The 20,101-nt window shown below is 40.3% G+C and overlaps 1 protein-coding gene across 1 annotated transcript in view; it reads left to right on the top strand.

The window, feature by feature from the left end:
- RORB (RAR-related orphan receptor B) overlaps window positions 1-15,187 on the top strand; it is a 79,179-nt gene extending 63,992 nt beyond the window's left edge. Inside the window, exons 9-10 of the mRNA XM_008587269.1 lie at window positions 1,792-1,904; window positions 14,609-15,187. Coding sequence (XP_008585491.1) covers window positions 1,792-1,904; window positions 14,609-14,764 — 269 coding nt within the window. The 3' untranslated portion in view covers window positions 14,765-15,187. The remainder of the gene's footprint in view (window positions 1-1,791; window positions 1,905-14,608) is intronic.
- Window positions 15,188-20,101: the final 4,914 nt, after the last annotated feature.

Below are 20,101 nucleotides of genomic sequence, written 5' to 3'. Positions count from 1 at the left end.
CCTAACATGATCCTTGGTAGTCTTATCAGGGTTTTTTTTACTTTGCTTCTGTTTTTTATATAACCACTTTATCGAAAATGGAAATTAGTTATCACATGGAGTGTTGTTGCTAACAGTTTCTTTTATGGCTCTGTCTAAAATCAAGCTGTTCCTCTGGGCCTTTTGGTTTTTTTAAGCCCTAGAATATTTACCAGGCCTAGATGGAAGAAGTGATAAGACCTACTTATTTCTGATAGCAACCATATGCCAAATAATTTACTCCTACCATTTTCTCATGACCTTTGATTGTTTCCACTGAGTTCAGTTCAATAGAAGACTAGACCTGATCCTGGGGGTCTATGGATAAGGGAAGTGGCTTCACCACGGTTCCTGTTTGCTCAAAGGAATCATTACAAAGAGTCACTCTCCTCTTTGGGTGTGCTTGTGGCAAGTCAGTAAATTCCTAGCAGCCAATATTTAAGACATGACCTATCAAACCTGAATGATCTATGAAATTGGCTGCCCCAGAAAGATCAGTCTGTTCCTTGTGAGTTAGAAACCAGCTGAACTGTTGTGCCTTTTTCTAGAAAGAACGTGCTGTCGCCATCACATTTGGCTGAGTTTGGAAACATGAAATTTGGCTTACTCTCCCTAGTGGGGAATCTTCCAGCCCTGGTAGCAGACCCACACTTAGAGGCTTCAGCAACTCCAAATACCTTGTCTGCCACCCTGGCGTAGTGCCATGTTCAATAGAGAGAAAAGAAAATTTCCAGCCTGTGTGGGCTCCATCTCTTGCCAGGTCCCTCCCTTTCCCCAGGTTCTTAACATAATCACCACTGTCTATTCAGCTTCAATAGCTCAGGGAAAGGAGGAGGAGGGAAACCTAATTTATTCTGATTGACAATTGTCACTGAAGGCTTTTGTGCTCACTTACGTAAGAGTTTGCTTCAAAGTTGGCTAGACTTGTCCTTGCCCTGTCTAGGATTACAGAATTGAGTTTCTCACCTGACCTGAACTGTGTTCAGGAGGATCATGTCCAAGTTCTTTTCCATCCATATATTTTCAACACTTGGAGACTCTAGGGTTCTCTTCACTGATGGTCCAACCTAAGGCATTGACGCTGCTGGGCTGAATTCTGTCACCATGGTGGATAAAACTAGAAAGAAAGGAAGGAAGGAAGGAAGGATGGAGGGAGAGGGGGTGGAGAAAAGGAAACAAGTGTGGAGGGGATGGGGGAGAGGAGAGGAAAGAAAGGAGAGATTTTTGTATCCATCATTTTAAAATGCAATATAGAAAAATAGGACTCAGGAGTCAATGTCTGAAATTGATTCATGTTTATGCAGTATAAATTAGAACTTAGCTTCAGCTTTACATCTGATGACAGAATAAGCTGAGAGACAGAACAGGGGTCCTGAATACCAAAAATATTCCTGTATAATGAATTTTCTTCACTTCTGCAATTCATTTTCTTCACAAATTGTTAACTTCTACTTTGAAAAAAAATCTAAGCATATGTCCAAAAGAAAACAAGACGTGTAAATTGTCACAGACGGTAAGGAACAGTGAAGGAGCTGATTTGAACCCCAGTGTCCTTTCCTCCATTCGGGTTTCCCACGTCGTTCTATTGTGCATTACTGACATCGTGGTATTGCTTACAAAATATTTATGTTTATATAAACAATTGCGTGTCTTCAGAAGCAATATAGAACTAAGTAATTTGAAATGGGTCTGAAACTCAGCACTACAGGTAGGAGAAATAAAATGAAACTTAATATTCCCTCTCCTTCTTATTCATTCTTTTTACTTTGTCAGACCGAGCCTGGCTGATAGAACCAAGGAAGGTCCAGAAGCTTCAGGAAAAAATTTATTTTGCACTTCAACATGTGATTCAGAAGAATCACCTGGATGATGAGACCTTGGCAAAGGTAGGTCCTCAGATCACAGACCCACTGTCACCAAAAGAGTACAGTGAGCACACAGGGCCTAGGTAGAAAACTGGGGGAATTTCGCAGCAGCAACAATTTCTGAAAGTTACCAAAGGCTGCGTAAATTTTGAGGTGTGCATTTTTAAAGGGAGGCCAGTAAATTATAACAAATCGAGAGGAGAGTGCTTTCTTAGAGAAGGGTGACATTGACAGATCTGAACCCAAGGTACAGGAAGGCAAATCAAAGGAACTGAAGGTGTTTCATCTGAAGAACAAAAGCTTGAAGCAAAGAAATAAGTCTACAAAATTCATATTTGAATAAAGAGAAGACTTTGTGCCAGGTCAGGAGTCAGGTCTGGGTAAAAGTAAGAGGAGGTAGATTTTTATTCAAAATAAGGAAGAAATACCAAAGGATGGAACTTTTGAACAGAAGGGTAGACTACTATATGAAGGAATGGGCTCCCTGTCAGTAGTCATATTCTGATAGATACTATCTGGTCACCTCCCAGGTATGTTGTAAATGACAGTCCTACCCAGAGTGGACGATTAGACTGATGACTTGTAAATAAATGTCCCTTCAACTCTAATCTATTCATGCAAGACCTCTCCTGGGGTTCTTTCAAAATGTTGAAGTATCCCAGGGGCAAAATGCAGGCACCATGCCATCAATTTCTTGACTCAGCACAGTTAGCAATGATGATCTTTAAGAAGAGTACTGAGAAAAGTTGTTTTTCAAAGAGAAATCATCATGAAAGAAAGAAGTAATTTTTAATGATTGATATTCAATGTGATTTCAGATCTTTAAAGTATCTTTGATTTCTTAAGAAATGGAATTTTTCAGAGGGTAAGAAACTAGGAAATTGAGCTTATTCTTGGTTAAAGATGACAGGAATTCTACTTTATATTTTTATCATTAAAACCCTCCCACTCTGCCCTTGAAGTTCTTTATTTTAAAAGGGGGGAGGGTAGAGACTCTATTTGGAGACACTGCCGGATTTTACTTTGCACATGCAGAGTACTACTATAAAAAACCTCTATGTGTTAAATATGCTGCTTCATTATGGTAACATTTTGTCAAGATGAACACATCACCAGGAAGAACATTCCCACACTATAGAGTAAGAGTGCTCTGTGACATAACTTTTCACTTATTATGTGGTTGAGGACAAATCACCTGCTCTCTGCACCTCAGTCAAGAGCAAAGCTCCAACATGCTTTCAGATTCACTGGGCAGAAAAGATGGTAAAGTGATTCTATGTATGTGTCTCTATAGTTGCTTGCTAGTATACATGCATAAATACATCTGGTTAATTAATGTGGACAGATGTTTCCTGCATTTGGGATTTCCCCCAAAGACATTGATTCCCATGTTTACCATCCTAAAATTAAGGTTAAAAAAAAAAAAAAAACAGAGTTAGATGAATTTTTTTCTATTCTGCTTAGGGGGATTGTCTGCTTGCCCAAAAACCCTGTTCTCACCACCTATAAAATGAGGATTACAATTTCTTGCTTCTGTACCAATGTGGTGTAAGGTTCAAATAAAATATACACTGCACAAATTCTAACACACAGTGAAATTGGTATTATTACTCCCCTAACAGAGTAAAATTTTCGTGCTTGCACCACTTTTTACCTGCCTGTATCCTGGTGGTGATTTGAGGTATTTGATGTTAGAAAGAAGACAGAGAAATTGAAGAATGAAAGATGTTTGATAGCAAGAAAAAAAATGACAATGTGGGCTATAGATCAGCTTTAACTCTCCTTTCTCCATCTTTAGTGGGTCAAGTACAAAATTCACTGATTTTGTTATAGAGAGAGAATGTTGCAAAGCTGAAGACCAGAGAAAGCATTAAAAGAGGAATATTTCGTGTATAAAATTCACTGGAGCCATAGGACAAAGCATTGCTTCTGCAGGCCATGCACAGATATTGAGATTTGTGTGGACTCTTTCTTGTAACTGTCATCATTTTAATGAGATGTTGTTTGAACTCTTAATGTTAATGTGGAGGGACCATAACACAGAATGAGGACTGGGCTCTCATTTATTTCAGCTCTAAACTGACTAGCCCACTGCATTTGTCTGAGTCTCAGATTCATCAACCGTCCAGTGTCAGAGGGGGTGAGAATGTGGAACGAGTCTCTTTAGTTTTTGACTACTTTAACACTTTTAGGACAAACACGCCATCGGTGTTTAGGACACCCTGTCATCGAACTCCCCAAGATGTGTAGTTTTATTTAAATCCATGAGACCCTATTCCACCCCACCACAGAGTCTTCTCATCTTTTTAGAAATGTTTCTTGTGTCTTTATAGTCATGGAGCTCTTCTGCCTCCACAGTATCTCTAAAACAAAGACAGTCATTCTGATATTGGTTATTCGTGGACTGTTTGGGGAATCTGGCAAACATGATGAAACTTATCTCTAGAAAAACATACACATACCCAAAATGTTTTATTAAGTCCAGAGGCTCAGGTTCCATCTCTGGTAGGTGGGGGTAGGGCTACCTTCTGTGTAACGTGCAAAAGACTATTTATACCACCGATCAGTTTGCTCCTGAGTGGGTGTAACAAACATCAGGTTAGAGGTACAAGGCTCAAAAACACTCATTGAACTTCATCCTGAAAGAACAGTCTCCAACACCCTTTCTACACGCCCATTTCCTGAAATTAAAGTTTAGGAAGCAGCGCCTTCTACTTCTGGCCAAACTTTAACCTAGGGAAAGTCTGAAAATTCACAGATTCTGTGTCCATTAACTAAAAGATTTCAACCCCTATATATTAAGCAGTTTTTTGTTTGGGGAGGTATTTTTTGCTAGGGAAAAAACCTTATTAAGAAATCTAGTTTTCTTTCCACATCAACATAATGATGGTATGTAGTGTACTTACAAGAAGTCATCAGAGCCACTTGCTAGCTGAGTGACCCTGGACACGTCACTTAAACTCCCTATGCCTCAGTTTTTTCATTTGTACAATAGAACTAAAGATCGTACCAATGTCATATGGTTATTTTGAGGACTAAATGAGGTAAATATAAGTAAGCTGCCCAGTCCGTAATAGGTACTGTAAAAGCTGTTGCTGCTGCTCTAGTTGTCGTTGACAGAACAAATTTTATTTCAAAAGGGAAACTTTCATCCAAAAGATGGTATAGTTGAGCTAATCACTGATGGATGAAAACTGTTTCAAAAGATGGGTGTTGTGGGGCTGACTGATGAGCTCAGTTGGTTAGATCACAGCCTTGTAACAAAAGACGGGCACTGGGGGCTGGGGAGTGCAGCATGGCATTGAGAGTGAGGGGCAGTGGGGGAGAGAGGGAAGTATAAGGTACACTCGGGCTATAAATAGTAGTTAGATTTGGCTGGATCCTGGATTTGAGAAGCCAAGAAATGAGATAACACTGGTCACTTTCACTAAAGCTCATGAAAAAAAATAAATATACATATATATTTTTAAGCCCCATATGACTAGAGGAGGCAGCCCATCTGTTCTCTGGGCTTCACTTTTCTTGTCTGGGAAACGAGTAGGTTGGGCTGCATGGTCTCTAAGGTCCCTTCAGTATAATATTCTGTGACTCCCAAAAGAGGTTTCTCTGTCAAGGTTTCTCGACATCTTCTTTGGCCCTCCAGTGCTCAGTCCCGAGTGATTGTTTTAGAGCTCTTCTAGATGTTTTACTGTCACAATAAGTGAAGGAAAGACTGATTTCGCCAAGTCTTGTGGATCCAAGTTACTACTCTGTGCACTGTGGTCAGTTAGTTTAGGATGACAGCCCCGCAGCTGCAGAGCATGCGATGTTTATGAGTCTGTGTCCAGAGGTCCATGTCCCTGTCGAGCCTCTGGGAGGGGCTCTTGTTTTAGAGCTCTTCTAGATGTTTTACTGTCACAATAAGTGAAGGAAAAGACTGATTTCGCCAAGTCTTGTGGATCCAAGTTACTACTCTGTGCACTGTGGTCATTTAGTTTAGGATGACAGCCCCGCAGCTGCAGAGCGTGCGATGTTTATGAGTCTGTGTCCAGAGGTCCATGTCCCTGTCGAGCCTCTGGGAGGGGCTCCATCGTCTTGTGCTGTGGGTGCTGCCATGACTCATTTTGAGAGGTTTACTTCCTGGGTGAGGACCACTCTGGGGATTAGGAACCTGGGGTGCTTTCTCTCCACTCAGTTAAGAACAGCAGAACCCCTGCTGGGAGAGAGGACAGGGTGGGCCACAAGGCAGCGAATATTTGAACTGTGAAGGCTGTTGACGCTTCTGTTCTCAGGCCCAGGGGCTTCCTCTATTACGAGTGACGGCTAAATCTGCCATTCGTGTTGCCCTGACTGGAGGGGCAGAGGATGAAGGAGAAGAGGGGGCTAGTTCAGCCAGGTCCAGGCCTTGGCAGTGTGCTCACGCCAAGGGCAAAGCTTGGATCTGCTTGTCTTGCTCACATCCTGCCCTCGGGTCATGTTTCCAGCCCTTTCGTAACTGTAGCCTCTGGGTCAGGCCCACAGCTGGAGTCGTTGGATGTAGGCCTTCTCTAGGCTAGTCCCTCCTCTTGAGCCTCCTGGATAACTAGAGTCCTGAAATATTGTTAGGTAGAGTATCTGTTTTTCCCAGGACTCCTGCAAATAGACACAACACGCTCAGAGGTGTGTTCTTGCCCATAGCTGTATAGAGAAATTTAAAAGTATCAAACTCTACAGCAACACCTATATCCAACAGGAAGGCATGGAGACCTCCCAGTATACCTCAGAAGCAAAGCCCCCCTCTGCTCACCACATGCAGGCCTGCAGGGAGTGCTGCTTTTTATTTTGCACAGCTGTAATGCTTCCGTGAGTACCATGCCTTCCATTCACTTCTCAAAACATATCCAACGCTTGTGCCTTGCTATGTCCTAGAGATGCTAGCTTTCCAGGAATCACAGGCCACACCGCACTTCTGGGTGATGTTAGACCCATAGTTCTGTGCTGATAAACCCCTTCTAATTCTTCTGGGATGTGGGGGAGTCTGTAGTCATTTTTCTGGAGGTCAGAATCTCACTCCTCTCTCCCCTCTATTCCTGGATGGCCAGAAAGTTATCATCTGTCCCCCAGTAGCTCTCTCTTTTTCCACTTAGTACTTCCTACACTCTCGCTGCCCATGAAGCCACACCCTTTCATCCACAAGGTATTGGTCTAAAGTTATGTCATGTTAATGAAAAGGCAGTGAAAATCTAAGGTTAATTATGGGAAGAGAATGTCCTGCCCAAGAAGAATGGCTGGACCATGTGGTGACAAGTCTGTTTCTTTGAGATTCATCTCCTCAGATCCCCATTGCCAAGGGGTCCTCAGAGGAGACAGAGCCTCTCTTTCAGAGCACAGCCTCAGAGTAAACACTAGGTCTTTCCCCTGGTCACCCACAGCATCATCAAGAAGAAGCTGGACTTTTCAAAACGACATAATCCCTACAGGCTATAACAGAGAGAGGGGATCGACTTGAATCCTAATAATCAGGTTTAAAAGGTCCAGCTTTCCCCAGCACACACCCATCACATTCCAATGAGGCCTCAGAAAGATGAGAGATGGGCCTTCCTTTTATTTCCTGCCTTCTGACCTACTTTGCAGTGGCCAACACTACTTGGAACATCTACTGTGCAAGATCTCCTTCCTGAGCATCTAGACCTATCTACCCTGTTGCAAAGACAATATGAAAAAAAGCATGTGAGATGTCTCATTCACACTTTTTATGATTGTATGTTGAAATGCTAATATTTTAGGTATTTTGAGTTAAATAAGGTATATTATAAAATTCATGTCACCTATTTCTTTTTACATTTTCTAGTGTGGCTACTGGAAAATTTTAGATTGCATCTGTAGCCAACATTATTTTTCTATCGGACCTCACTGATCTAGGTTCCTTGAAGTTTCAGGCAAGAGAGAGATTTACCTCTTCTGCCTACTTAAGACATGACCTCTCATTTCCATCATTCTGTCTGAGCAAAAACCTCTTGCCTAGGTGAGGGACCTGAGCATTACCTTCCCCTTTCAGGTGAAGCACTATTTAGGGTACGCAGCCTTAATTTTGCAGGGCATAATGCACTATCTTAATACAATGTTATTGCCACAGTTCTCATTTCTCATGCTGCAAAAGAAGCACTCACATGGAAATAGGATAGGATAGGAAGTGTCTCTAAGATTCATTATTTTTATTCACTCAACAAATATGTATTGCAGGTCAAATATGCAAGCTATATAAACATATGTGAAATATAAGTTTACATGGTGCCCAGGAAAAAAGACAAGTACCTCAATGACTGCAGTGAAAATCAATGCTTGATCAGAATCCCATGACTGATGAAAAGAACGGTGATGGTTGAGAGGGATTGAGCATTTCCTATGTGCCAGGCACTGTGCTGATGGAGTCTAAATGGACTGACGTTGAATGCTCAGAGCTACACTCTCAGTATCATACTTTACAAAAGAGAAAGTTGAAACTTCAGATGATTATGTTTCTTGCCTAAATTTAACCAGCTTGCACCTGGGGGAGCCAGAATTTGAACCCAGTTAGGCCAATTCCAGTGCCTGAACTCTTAATTTTGAGGCAGCTACTCCAAAATGTTTGAGAGGCTCAGAAGGAGGCCCCTTCTAGCTCAGGAATCTTGAAGGCTCCCACCTTCCTAGGGAGAATTGAGATCAGTTGAGTTGGTAAAGGTACATGCCAACAGGTTCACTAACTTCTTAATTCCTTAATCTGTTTCTAGCATAAGGATAACAAAATTACATCATCAACATGAGAGGGAAAGTTGTCTCTCTATTATAACAATACCAAGTTATTAAACAAAAGCTTAAAAGAGAAAAGGCTTAAACAACGCTATCTTACATGTTAATAATTGAAATTTTACTTTAGTGTAATCACTCTGACCACTCTCACGTTAGTAGTGCTATTATTATACAGATTTAGAAAAAGCGACCATGTTGATTCATAGAGGCTATGGAGCAAACACTGATAGACAGATCAATGAAAACCGTAAAAAGTCATTTACATCGATTTTCATTGCTTTCTCAGTGAGATCAAAATAGACCATACTGCGATTAATAATGGAATGTTTATTCCTAAAGCTTGCTTATTCTTGCAAGACACTGGGTGTTAGAATTCCTAGTAGGTGGGACTAGGGATTTGGGCTCAATTTTACCTTGAACATCATAGTCTGTCTAATCAGCACTTGAGGACTCTCTGTTCTGATGATGTGACTTGTGGTCTCAGCTCCCATTCCCATTTGCATTTGGCTAGGAATTTATGTTATACTTTAAAATGCCTATACTTTTTAAAAATGTAGCACACACAGTGAAAAGTTGTTCAATCATAAGTGTATAGCTCAGTGAATTATCACAAAGTTAACATATCTGTATAACCACTGCCCAGGTAAAACTGGAACCCCTGAAGACCCCCTCAGGCTTCCTTCCAACAGTAAACACACTTTAAAATAATGTAAGGATAGACAAAATTATAGAAAACAGTTCAACAGATCCTCCAGGTTTTTAAATTTCAAATCTATACTCAAGAAACATAGCTCTATCCTGGGACAGTTTTCTGCTTCCACCTACATTTTTAATGAATAGGTGCTATGTTCCAGGTGCATGGAGGCACTGGGGAGTAACACGTGTCAGTTTCCTTGAAGAACTCCTGTGCGGACCAGATTATTTCAGTCCATTTTAGCTGTTTGTAGTTTGCTGGGACACACTCTAGATCCAACATCCAGAAATTCCAGGGGTTGTCCGTCAGATTAACCTTCTGTAAATGAGAAGAGAGGTTTTGATATCACTCCTCACTCATTGAGCTGCAAGTGGATGTACTCGTTAGGACTCTGGTTAAAAGTGACAAGAACCAACTCCAACTAGCTTAAGCAAAATAAAACAAAAATAAAATAAAATAATAGATATCTCACAGAACCCAGGGTCAAAAGTTCAGCCACCATTTAGGAAGGTACTAGAACAATGAATTGGGAAACCTTCAGAATTCTCCATCTTACGTGTTTATCTCTCTTTGGGAGTCTACTTCAATCTTTTCCCTCTCTGAATACGTTTTCTCTGCTTCCCTGGTCCACATGGTGAAATAAGGCTCTCTCTTAGCTCCAGGTTGCTTGTAGTTTTTGCTACATTTAGAAAGCAACTTTCTGGCTCTCGGTTCAAATCCAGATTCCAGCCCCAGCTGAGGCAAGTGTCCTGCCCGGAACAGGCACCACAGCCTGGATGTCAAGGATAGGACAGGGATGGTTGGGAGAGGGCTTATGACCTGCACAGATACCTCAGATTCAACAGCATAATTCTAGTCCAAGTGTCTAGGTTTGGATTAGAAAAAAAAACTAAACAAAAAAGAAAAGTGAATGGAGAAGTGATATAGACATATGCAGCCTCATTTTATGTGTTCATCAGTGCTCCTGAAATTTCTTTCACTTTGATCGAACCATTGCTGGCTTCCTGCCTTAGCCTAGAGGGCATCTTGGTGGCCTGGAAGCCCAAATGGACAAGATCACTAGTTTTGCCCCATGCATGTTTCGTTTTTCCAACATCAAATGTACCTGTTATGAAATTGTGAATTTTCTCATAAAACCACCCTCTGGAGAGAAGCATAGGATTATTATCTTTTCTCAAACAACTGCTTTTTCTTCCTGTAGACCCCTGTCAGTATAAGCTAAAGATTCCTTCTTATAAGAAATGCTGCAATAAGAAAGAAATAAGTGTGAAAATGCCATTTTATAGACCCTCTGTCTGCTTCTGCTATGGGGATTATTTAAACATGAAGGAATTTCATGATGATTTGAAATTGACTACCCCCTCCACCTCCAAGTGCTCTGGATCACCTCCCCAGCTGTTTAAAAAGTTGTTGAGCCATTAACTGCTGCTGAAGCTGCTCTGAGCTCCCTTTGAAATGGGGGCCCCCCAGCTGCAGTACATAATATTAATGAGAGATAAGCGACTGCCTGCTGCTTCCTCCGCCAGGCACTTCTGGGCACTGACTAGTGCTGCTGCTGCCTGCACATGGCCTCCCGGCCCACCATGTCCCCAGAGTGACGGACGCCCCTGTCAGCACTGCTACTTCCGCAGCCAGTAGGGTTTCTTTCAGTCAGCCTCTTCCAGGTGCAGGGAGGCTGGGGAAGTATTTGCCTTTCTCAGTGATCTTTGCTGATGTGGTCTGGGTACTGTTTCACAAGAGGCAAGACTCACCGTTTAGCCCATTCCACAGATGAGCACAGAGACTGGATCCAAATCCCATAAAAGAAGGAAGAACTGGGTCCTGAACCAGACTCTTAAACCTCGACTTTAACAGGAAAGTAGGAAGAGTCCAAAACCAGACACATTATTCACTTTCCAAAACCAGACACATAGTGCTATATCACCAGTAGTACTGAGCAACCATGGAAGGGTTTCAGTCATCCTCTTGTACATTTCATTTCCCACACTACCCCTTCACTAAAGGAGAAGGAAACTGCTTTGGGAAGTGTAATACATAGGATTCAACTTTATGAATCACAGTTAATAAAATGAGCAGCTAACTTGAATTGCTGTAAGAAAATAAAACATCAATAAGATTTTGCTTTCTCATTTCAGTAAAAGTAAATGGCTGGTTTTCCCATGCATTAATACACAATTTAGAGAGAGTCCATTTTGGGTGCTTGGTTAAGAGCTAAGCTGGTTTCCTGCCCTCCATGTCATTTGACAGAAAAGCATGCCTTGACTATAGCTACCTTGACGGAAGCTTTATGTGTGAATGGAAGTGCTACACCTGCCACATGTGTCGTTACTGTGTGCTAGGCACCACCGTAAAAAAATTTGTGTTGACTCATTTAATCCGCACAACCTCCCTCTGAGGCAGGGACTATTGTGTCATCATCTGATAAGACATAAGGCAGCTGAGAGGTTAAGGGACTCACCCAAGATCACATAGCTATCAATGGCAGAGCCAGGATTTAAACCCAGGCAGTCTGACCCCAAAGCTCATGTTCTTTATCACTAGGTTAATCTTCTCTACATAGCATTTATGTCACAGGAAACTCAGGAATCGGTCCCTTACCAAACTAACAGAAATAAGCAAATGGAACCTTCCCTCTCTTGACAGAGCTCCTGAGAAGGAGCAAACTTTATACTCAGTTCACAGGACTGTTTCAATTATAAAATTTACTTTCCAATTTTGAAAAACAGTTGGAAATTTATAAGATTTGAACTGCTGAAGCAGTGTTTCTCAAAGTCTGTTTCATGGACACACAACATCCGTATCCACAGGGGATGTTTGTTTCAAACATGGAGTCAGAGCTTCACTTTGACTTACTGAAAGGGAATCCCTAGGAGCAGGTCCCAGTAATATGCATTATTAGGAGGCACCCTCGTGATTCCTATGCACACTAAAGATTGACAATCATTGGAGTTGCATCTGTAAGTTTCAGGAGCTCTGCACATCATCAATTCACCTGCAGATGATTGTAGAAAGCTTTCAAAGCCTTTCCGCATTCAATAGCTATTTCAGGGAGAATTGTAATGTGCAAGAAGCATTCCTAAATTGTTGTAGTATCCGTCTGTGTGAGCCAGCTGGTTAAGAGAGCTTGAATAATTTCCCAGAGGACTCCAGTTAAGTGGACACTTGTATCCTCTTTACCTATGAAAATATAGAAAAGACACAGTTTTTCACCCTGGACCCAAGTCTTTCAGAATGGGATTCTGATTATCTTTCTTTTTTTGCTTAAAACCCTTCCAAAGACCATAATGTGGACTCAGGTGTCTGTGCCCAGGCACGCACACCTGTAACCTGGCACACACACCTCTGCAGCACCGCAGCATTCTTTCACACGACCCCGGGCATAGCACGTCTCCACTGCCTCGGTGCGTAGTTCGCTGTCACTCTTTGCTCAGAGCTCAGCTGAAATGTCGTCACTTTCTCAGGGAACCCCCCCCCAGCCTGCCACAGAAGTCAGGGCATCCTATGGTCCATGATTTCTCCTGCCACTATTCTTCTATGGTGTTCGCCACAGTTTTGCAGTCTGCTTTTGTCTGTGTGGTAACTTTATGCCCATAGAGCTTCTCAACTAGACCACACACAAGAACCGTAGCTGTTCTGTGCATGCTGATGTCCAGCTGAGTGCCGGCTCCATAATAATCATGCACTTCATTGTGGTGGAGGATTATGAGTGAAAAAAAAAAAATTATAATGTTGGAAAGAAAGCCTTGATTCTCAGTCTCCAGGTGAGCATCCATTCTACAGACAAAGATTCCCCATTTTCCCATCTCTATCCCTATCTTTAATAGCAGTGGAGATGATTGGGTTGGAAAGTCTGAACCCCCAAACTTCTTTATGTATTCTAGATCTCTTTAATGAACATGTCAACAGCTCTAATTCTCATGCTATTTTTAAATCGCTCAAGGTATGGTTATACAGCCCATTCGTTGTTAAAAGGAAAATTAATGAAAGTGGAAATTTCTGATTTTGAAAAACCACAAAATAACTAGTTATCTATTTCCTGTTTTACTGCAAAGGCTGCAATGCATTCTTGTTATTCAATGGGGTAGTGAGCACAATGAGCTTACGTGGGGTTGAGATGGGTTTTATTCAATTCTATCTTATCCATCTCAGTGTATCTTTAGTCAGCTATATGAAGTATCACGCTTATCTTTCGTAAGAGTGTTCTCTATACAAGAACATATTTCTCACAGTAATTTGATCACAATGACATTTGTTTAAGCTAATTCTGGCACTAAATGATGGATTTGAAGTGTTCCTAAATTATAAGTATGTTAAAAGCTGGAATTGTTCATTTCCTAAGACCTTTGTATCATTTAGCAAACTGTGGACATTTTAAATTATTATAAAACACTGTCTTCAGGGTATATTAATTCAAAAAAATTACAACCTACGTAATAAATATACATCAAAATCTAGCAATTATAAGTGGATATTTTCTCACTCACTTTTAAAACACCTCCCTGAGGAAGCTAAGTGCCAGTGACCTCCCAAATTCTCTCTTGATTAAACATAAGTTTTATCTCATGCATTACAGTGGAAAAGGGATTAGAGAGACAAGACGGTTTAGTGAGCTTGACAGCCAAGCAGTCCAGTTAATTATGGATTATACCTCATACAGTTTGGTTATACTCTCCTAACACTGTCACCTTCCAAAGCTACAATTCTAATATTTATGTCATAAAAATCTATGAGAAATGATGGATAATAATAATAATAATAATAATAATAGCTAACAATTACTCTTCATGCCTACAGTGTTCTTTATTGTGCTAACTGCACAAGAAGTTTGTGATAACACTTTTATATGAATAACCTCACTCAGTCCACGCAACAACGCAATGGAGTAGGTACCCTTAGCATACCCATTTTACAGATGAGAAAGCAGAAAACAGCCATAGCACCATTAGCTATTTTGAAACAAGGGTGTTGACTCAGGCAGGCCACCAGCAGAGCACCCACTCCTGTCTATTAAACAAAGCTACCTCCCATACGACTTTATTTAAGAACAAGGAATGAGGAAGCTGGGTCCTGCTTGCTTTCATTCTCTTTATTTTTTCTTTAGGGGTTGGAGTAGAGGGTGTATTTTGTCGGTTTTAAAACAGAAGCTGATCGTGAGCCTTCTCTTTTTCTGTACATCTTTTTCCAAAGCCATCTACCTTCACCTGGGCCAGAGAGGACACTGATTCAGAATTCAGAGCACTAACCATCTTCCCTCTTTGTCTCCCTTTGTCTCTCTGCTCTGCAGTTAATAGCCAAGATACCAACCATCACGGCAGTTTGCAACTTGCACGGGGAGAAGCTGCAGGTATTTAAGCAATCTCACCCAGACATAGTGAATACACTGTTTCCTCCGTTATACAAGGAGCTCTTTAATCCTGACTGTGCCACCGTCTGCAAATGAAGGGGACGAGAGAACTGTCTCATAGTCATGGAATGAATCACCATTAAGACAAAAGCAATGTGTTCATGAAGACTTCAGAAAAATGTCACTACTGCAACATTAGGAATGTCCTGCACTTAATAGAATTATTTTTCACCGCTACAGTTTGAAGAATGTAAATATGCACCTGAGTGGGGCTCTTTTATTTGTTTGTTTGTTTTTGAAATGACCATAAATATACAAATATAGGACACTGGGTGTTATCCTTTTTTTTTTTTAACTTTATTTGGGTATGTTTTGGGAGACAACTGTTTATAGAATTTTATTGTAGATATATACAAGAACAGAGCGGTACTTTACATGATTACTTTTCCTGTTGATTGTTCAAATATAATTTAAGAAAATTCCACTTAATAGGCTTACCTATTTCTATGTTTTTAGATAGTTGATGCATGTGTAAATGTGTAGCCGTCTTGGAAAGTACTGTGCATGTATGTAATAAGTATATAATATGTGAGAATATTATATATGAGTATTACTTATACATGCACATGCACTGTGGTTTAAAAACCATACCTACTAGCAATGGAGGTTCAGTCAGGCTCTCATAATATTTACCTTCCATGTTATATGTTATGTTTTTGTTAGACAATCAGGATTTTGTTTTCCTGGCCAGAGTTTTCACGTATAGTCAATGGCAGGATGGTACCAATTCAGAAACGAGTCTACAAAGGAATAAGTATAATGCATGGCCTCTGTATAAAAACTCTATTTCTGTTAATAACATCAAAGCCTTGTCCAGATGGTACATATTGGAGATGGGGGGAGTCTTCGGAGCCATTTTCCTGTTTTAAGAATTAGGCTACAGATAATATTGTAAGGTTCAGGATTTTTTTTTACCAAACGATACCTATTTTCTATTTTTCACCAGAACACCTAAAACACTTCCCTTCTTTAGATTTCCAGTTGTGAAAGAAACTTGATTTTGGTGCTTATTGTGTCTTCAGCTGAAAAATACAGTCTGTGGATTATGACCACCAGCAATTTTTTCTAGAAAAATTAGAGTAAAAGGAAATCAGAATCCAGGGTCCCAATGCCATTTCATGTAACATTTTCTTTTTAACCATTCTTGGCAAAGAAGAGGTAGAAAGAGAACATATAAAGTAAAGAAGTAATTATTTACGTTCGTTCTCTTCAATATAGTTGTTAGAAAAAGTGACAAATGAGGGGGACGCGGGACTTTCTATGTCCTTCTAGTCTGGGGCCTTTAATTTTTCTTTCAACTCCGGAATGCTGTATTATAAAAATATAGCAATAACTTAACAGATTAGTTAAAAAAAAAAAACCTGTTATTCTATGGAACTAATTTACCCCAAAGCTAAAACTATTTCCTGTGCCGTTTAAAATTACATTATCCATCTATTCTAGAATTTTTTTTTTTTTAGCAACTTTTAAAAGTACAGAACACAAGACTGACATCAGGTTCAGAGAATTTAGACTTCCGTGTACAAGTTCCTGCTTCTCCACCTGCTCTCCAGTAAAGTTAATCAGAAAAGCCTAAATTCCAAGGCATTTGTTCTGCCTCTGTCCTGGAGGCATATGCCTTTGGTATGATCTGATGCAAAATAAATTTTTTTTTAAAAAAGGAAGTTAGGGGAGAAGTTTTTGTGTAAGACAATAAAAATTATGATCTCCTTTAAGTGTAGCCACTCATTAAGATCTGGCCTTTTCTCCACACACGCACATGCACACACACACATACCTGCTTTGTAAAGTTTCCATTACTGGAAACTTTGTGTTGTATTTTTTTTCCCCCCATCTCTTATGCTCTCCTGAAGTTCATGGTTGAGAGCCACCTCCAGGATGCCTCAGAACTCCTGACTGATGATCAAAACAGTAGTGTCAATCTTTTCCCTTTAGAAATCAGAACTTTTTCTCACCTCATGATTGATAAATTCCAAACCAATGGGGAAAAACAAAAAGGCTTTAAAATAATGAATCTCTTTCTCAGCTACTGTTATATTCAATTAATTTAACTACATTGCACCAAATTACCTTTGGTTCTAAGAAGACAGCTGTAGACTGCTTATTATGCTGCTACAGGGACTCGATTCTTTTTGGTGTAAATGTCACTCCTGCTAGCTCTTTGTATAAAGAATTAATTTTGTCTGTGGTCTGTAAAAGGGAAGACAAATTTTGGAAGGAAGATAGGAGAATAAGGGATTCAGAATCTGGTTTGACACATATACCCTCCTGTCTATGACTCGGGTCATCTTTGTGTCCTTTTTCTGTGGCTCTTTTATTCCCAAAGACCGAAATCTGAGGGTGAAGATGTACTTTGCAAACAGACCCTTTCTGGATTTCCCTTGTTTTAATGCCATCTTCAGGGCTCTGGACTGAATGACCTCTGAGTCGGTAAAAACAAAGATTATAACGGTCTCTTGGGTAATTAGATTTCAATGGCAGAATTTAAGAGACCCTAAATGGTAATGAACTCTGGATATTAACAGGAGTGCTAGGGAGGCATCAGTATCTGCTTTGTTCAACCATAACTTCACAGCACTCAAGCTAAACTGTTTGTAGAAACCCATACAGATAGTCAACTCCTGCTCATTTAGTGCTATGTATACAGGCTTGAATGCAAACACAATTCTTGTGTCCATGGACAACCTAAAACTTAACCAGCTTTTTTCAAAAACATCAGTTTGATGCAAACAATGACAGTGTTGTTCCATGTTCTTTGTTCCTGTTTGTTATAGAAATAAGGAAAAATTCTACTGCTATTAGAAATTAGAAGAAATAATTTCTTCCTGACTTTTTTTCTCTGTAAACTTTTGTTTTCAATGAAGTTACTATGACTGCCAATAAACTCAGGCAATGGACGTCTGTGCCCTGACAGAACCACCATTCAATAGGACAGCAATAACTTTAAAGTGTGCATCTGTATTGAAACGTTGCACAAACTTGCCTGTAGAAGAAAGAGGCAAAAGCCCACCATCTGCTTTAGAAGTGCTATTTGACATTGCTTCCAACTGCTGTTGCAAGCAGTAACTAAAAGAAAGCCTTGATGTGGGAAACTATGAAGTCTTTCAGAAAAAAGCTGACACCCTTTTTTTTAGGGGGGGACACAGGACCAGAGGTTTTTTTAAAAGCAGAGGTTATAAAAATTCAGCTGAAGCTGAGTGTTGCTAGAACTTCTGAATGTTGTCAAATCTCTCAAGTTTTAATGATGGCAGTTGATCCAGAGCTTAGTGCAGAACAAACACATACATCTCTGGGCAGAAGAGGGCCACAGGCCACCAGCTTGCAACCTCTGGTTTAAAGCAAAATTGCATGTAGGGGCCTGTTCAGCTGGAGCAAGTCTGGCAGATTCAACCTTGAATGACATTAGAATAATATTAGTGTAATGAGAGGGAAGGGGTAAAGATCTTGCCTTTCTGATACTCAACTTGGTTTTCATATTTGACTATCCCTACTAGAGGATACAGTAAGAGGTCAGTTGAAAACACAGCAGTCTAAAAACAAAAACAATTCAACTTAATGATGAGTTATAAAAGATACTTGTATTTGTCTTGCCCAGAATTCCCATCTTTGTAGAGCCAGGAGGCGAGGCTTCTTGCCATGTTTTCTAAAATTCAAATGCTCTACTTTTATGCTTTTGAGTCTCAATGTGTTTCTTTAAATGCGTGACTTCAATATCTGCAACAGGTTTTTATTTCCTATTAGTTTATTCTATAGTCTTGATCATGTCGTCCTCCGTTGTTCCCAAGTGCAGACCATGGATTCCTATGCAGCAGACAGAGGTTGTCTGTTTGTGCACTTTTTCCTAAGCTGCTGAAATTCCTCCGGAAGTGAATTGGCCATAGTAATCTTTGCCTCCTGCATGACTAAGCACGACCTCCAGTGGATTAGAGAAAGCAGCTCAGTGACTGTTCTCATGGCCAAAACTAAAGCACAAATGTTACTGGAATTGAATAAGCCCAGTTCAAGGAAGTGCGGGATAGCTGCACCCCAGCTGGGCAGAATGATCCTCACACTCAACTAGACTCTTCTGGCTGTGGCTGATGGCGAGCATTCGCGTGCCTCTGTCACAACCACACGTAGACACACATTAGGTATGTCTGAAAAGCTCCAAGTCCCACTCCCAAGCACAGTACTGTCTGCTTCATCTGATTAACACACACACAAGAAAGAAAACTACACCCACAGGAAACTGAGTATGTATTGTAGAAATGTAGAGGAAAATAAAAATATTTTTTCAAATGTAATTACTTTTAATATATGCTTGTGGAAGGTCTAATACAATGTATGCTGTCTCTAATTTTTGCTGTAAATAACTGGAGACAGTGGATACACTGATTTTTCTATGTCTCTGTTTAAGCATAAGACTTTGTAACAATTTTTTTAGAGGGGGAAAACAACAAAGAGCAAATATGTACTTGCTTCCTTTCTGCGTGTTATGTACTTCTCAGTTTTTTAATGGAAACTGGTTGTAACAGTTTAAGCATCTTGACGGGTCATTGTTGTTACGTGTGCGCTTCTTTTTGTAATACATCTGAGAAAGGGACAGGGCTGTCAATTAAATCTGCTCCAAAGAATTTGTATTGAAGATTGGCCTAAGAGTTGCAAACTCAAACCGAACTAGACAATATGAAAAAGGAAAGTTAAAAAAAAAAAAATGTTGCCTGAGTTAATTCATCTTTCCTTGTAGCAAATGGCTTTGTCCAAATCCTTTCTGCATGGAATCGCTTAAGGAAAACAAACTCTGCTTTCTGATGAACAAAATATTTTTGTACATGTTTATTTCTTATTAATAACCTGAGGTCAGACCACTCATTCGCTGAAGCCATAACTGACCTTCACCAAATAAATATAAAGAACCTGGGGGAGGGTTGGGGAGAAACTGAGAGGGAAGAAAATCTAAGGTGTTCCAAGGTGTCGTGAACTATAGCAACACAGGCAGCAGCAAGTCCAATGAAACTGATGCTTTTCCTGCATCCCAAATATGACTTTAAAAGGCTAGTATTTTATGATGATCAATTTATAATAAAAAGAATATTTAGATTTAAATGAGACTTTCCAATATTTTTGAAATCCCTGACAATGCTTCCCTGCTTTTAGGATTGAGAGAAATGATTTTCATATACTTCCAGTGATCAGAGATTTAATGTTTTTACCTTAGCTCCAGCCTATACTTGCAAAGTGAAGAGTGTCTAAGTCCTCCAGCAGTTGAAACCACAGGCTGTCTGGGGCTTGACTGTACCCACCAACCACTACCGCACATGGCGGAGCAGTGTGGGAGGGGTGTGGTGTGCGTCTCATTAGCACGCACACCTCTGCTGGCAGTGCACAAAAGTT

Source organism: Galeopterus variegatus, unplaced genomic scaffold (assembly GCF_000696425.1).
Source record: "Galeopterus variegatus unplaced genomic scaffold, G_variegatus-3.0.2 Scaffold4327, whole genome shotgun sequence".
In the NCBI taxonomy this organism is placed as follows: Eukaryota; Metazoa; Chordata; class Mammalia; order Dermoptera; family Cynocephalidae; genus Galeopterus; species Galeopterus variegatus.
Note: the sequence above shows the minus strand (reverse complement) of the source record. Positions and strands in the feature narration are given on the sequence as shown.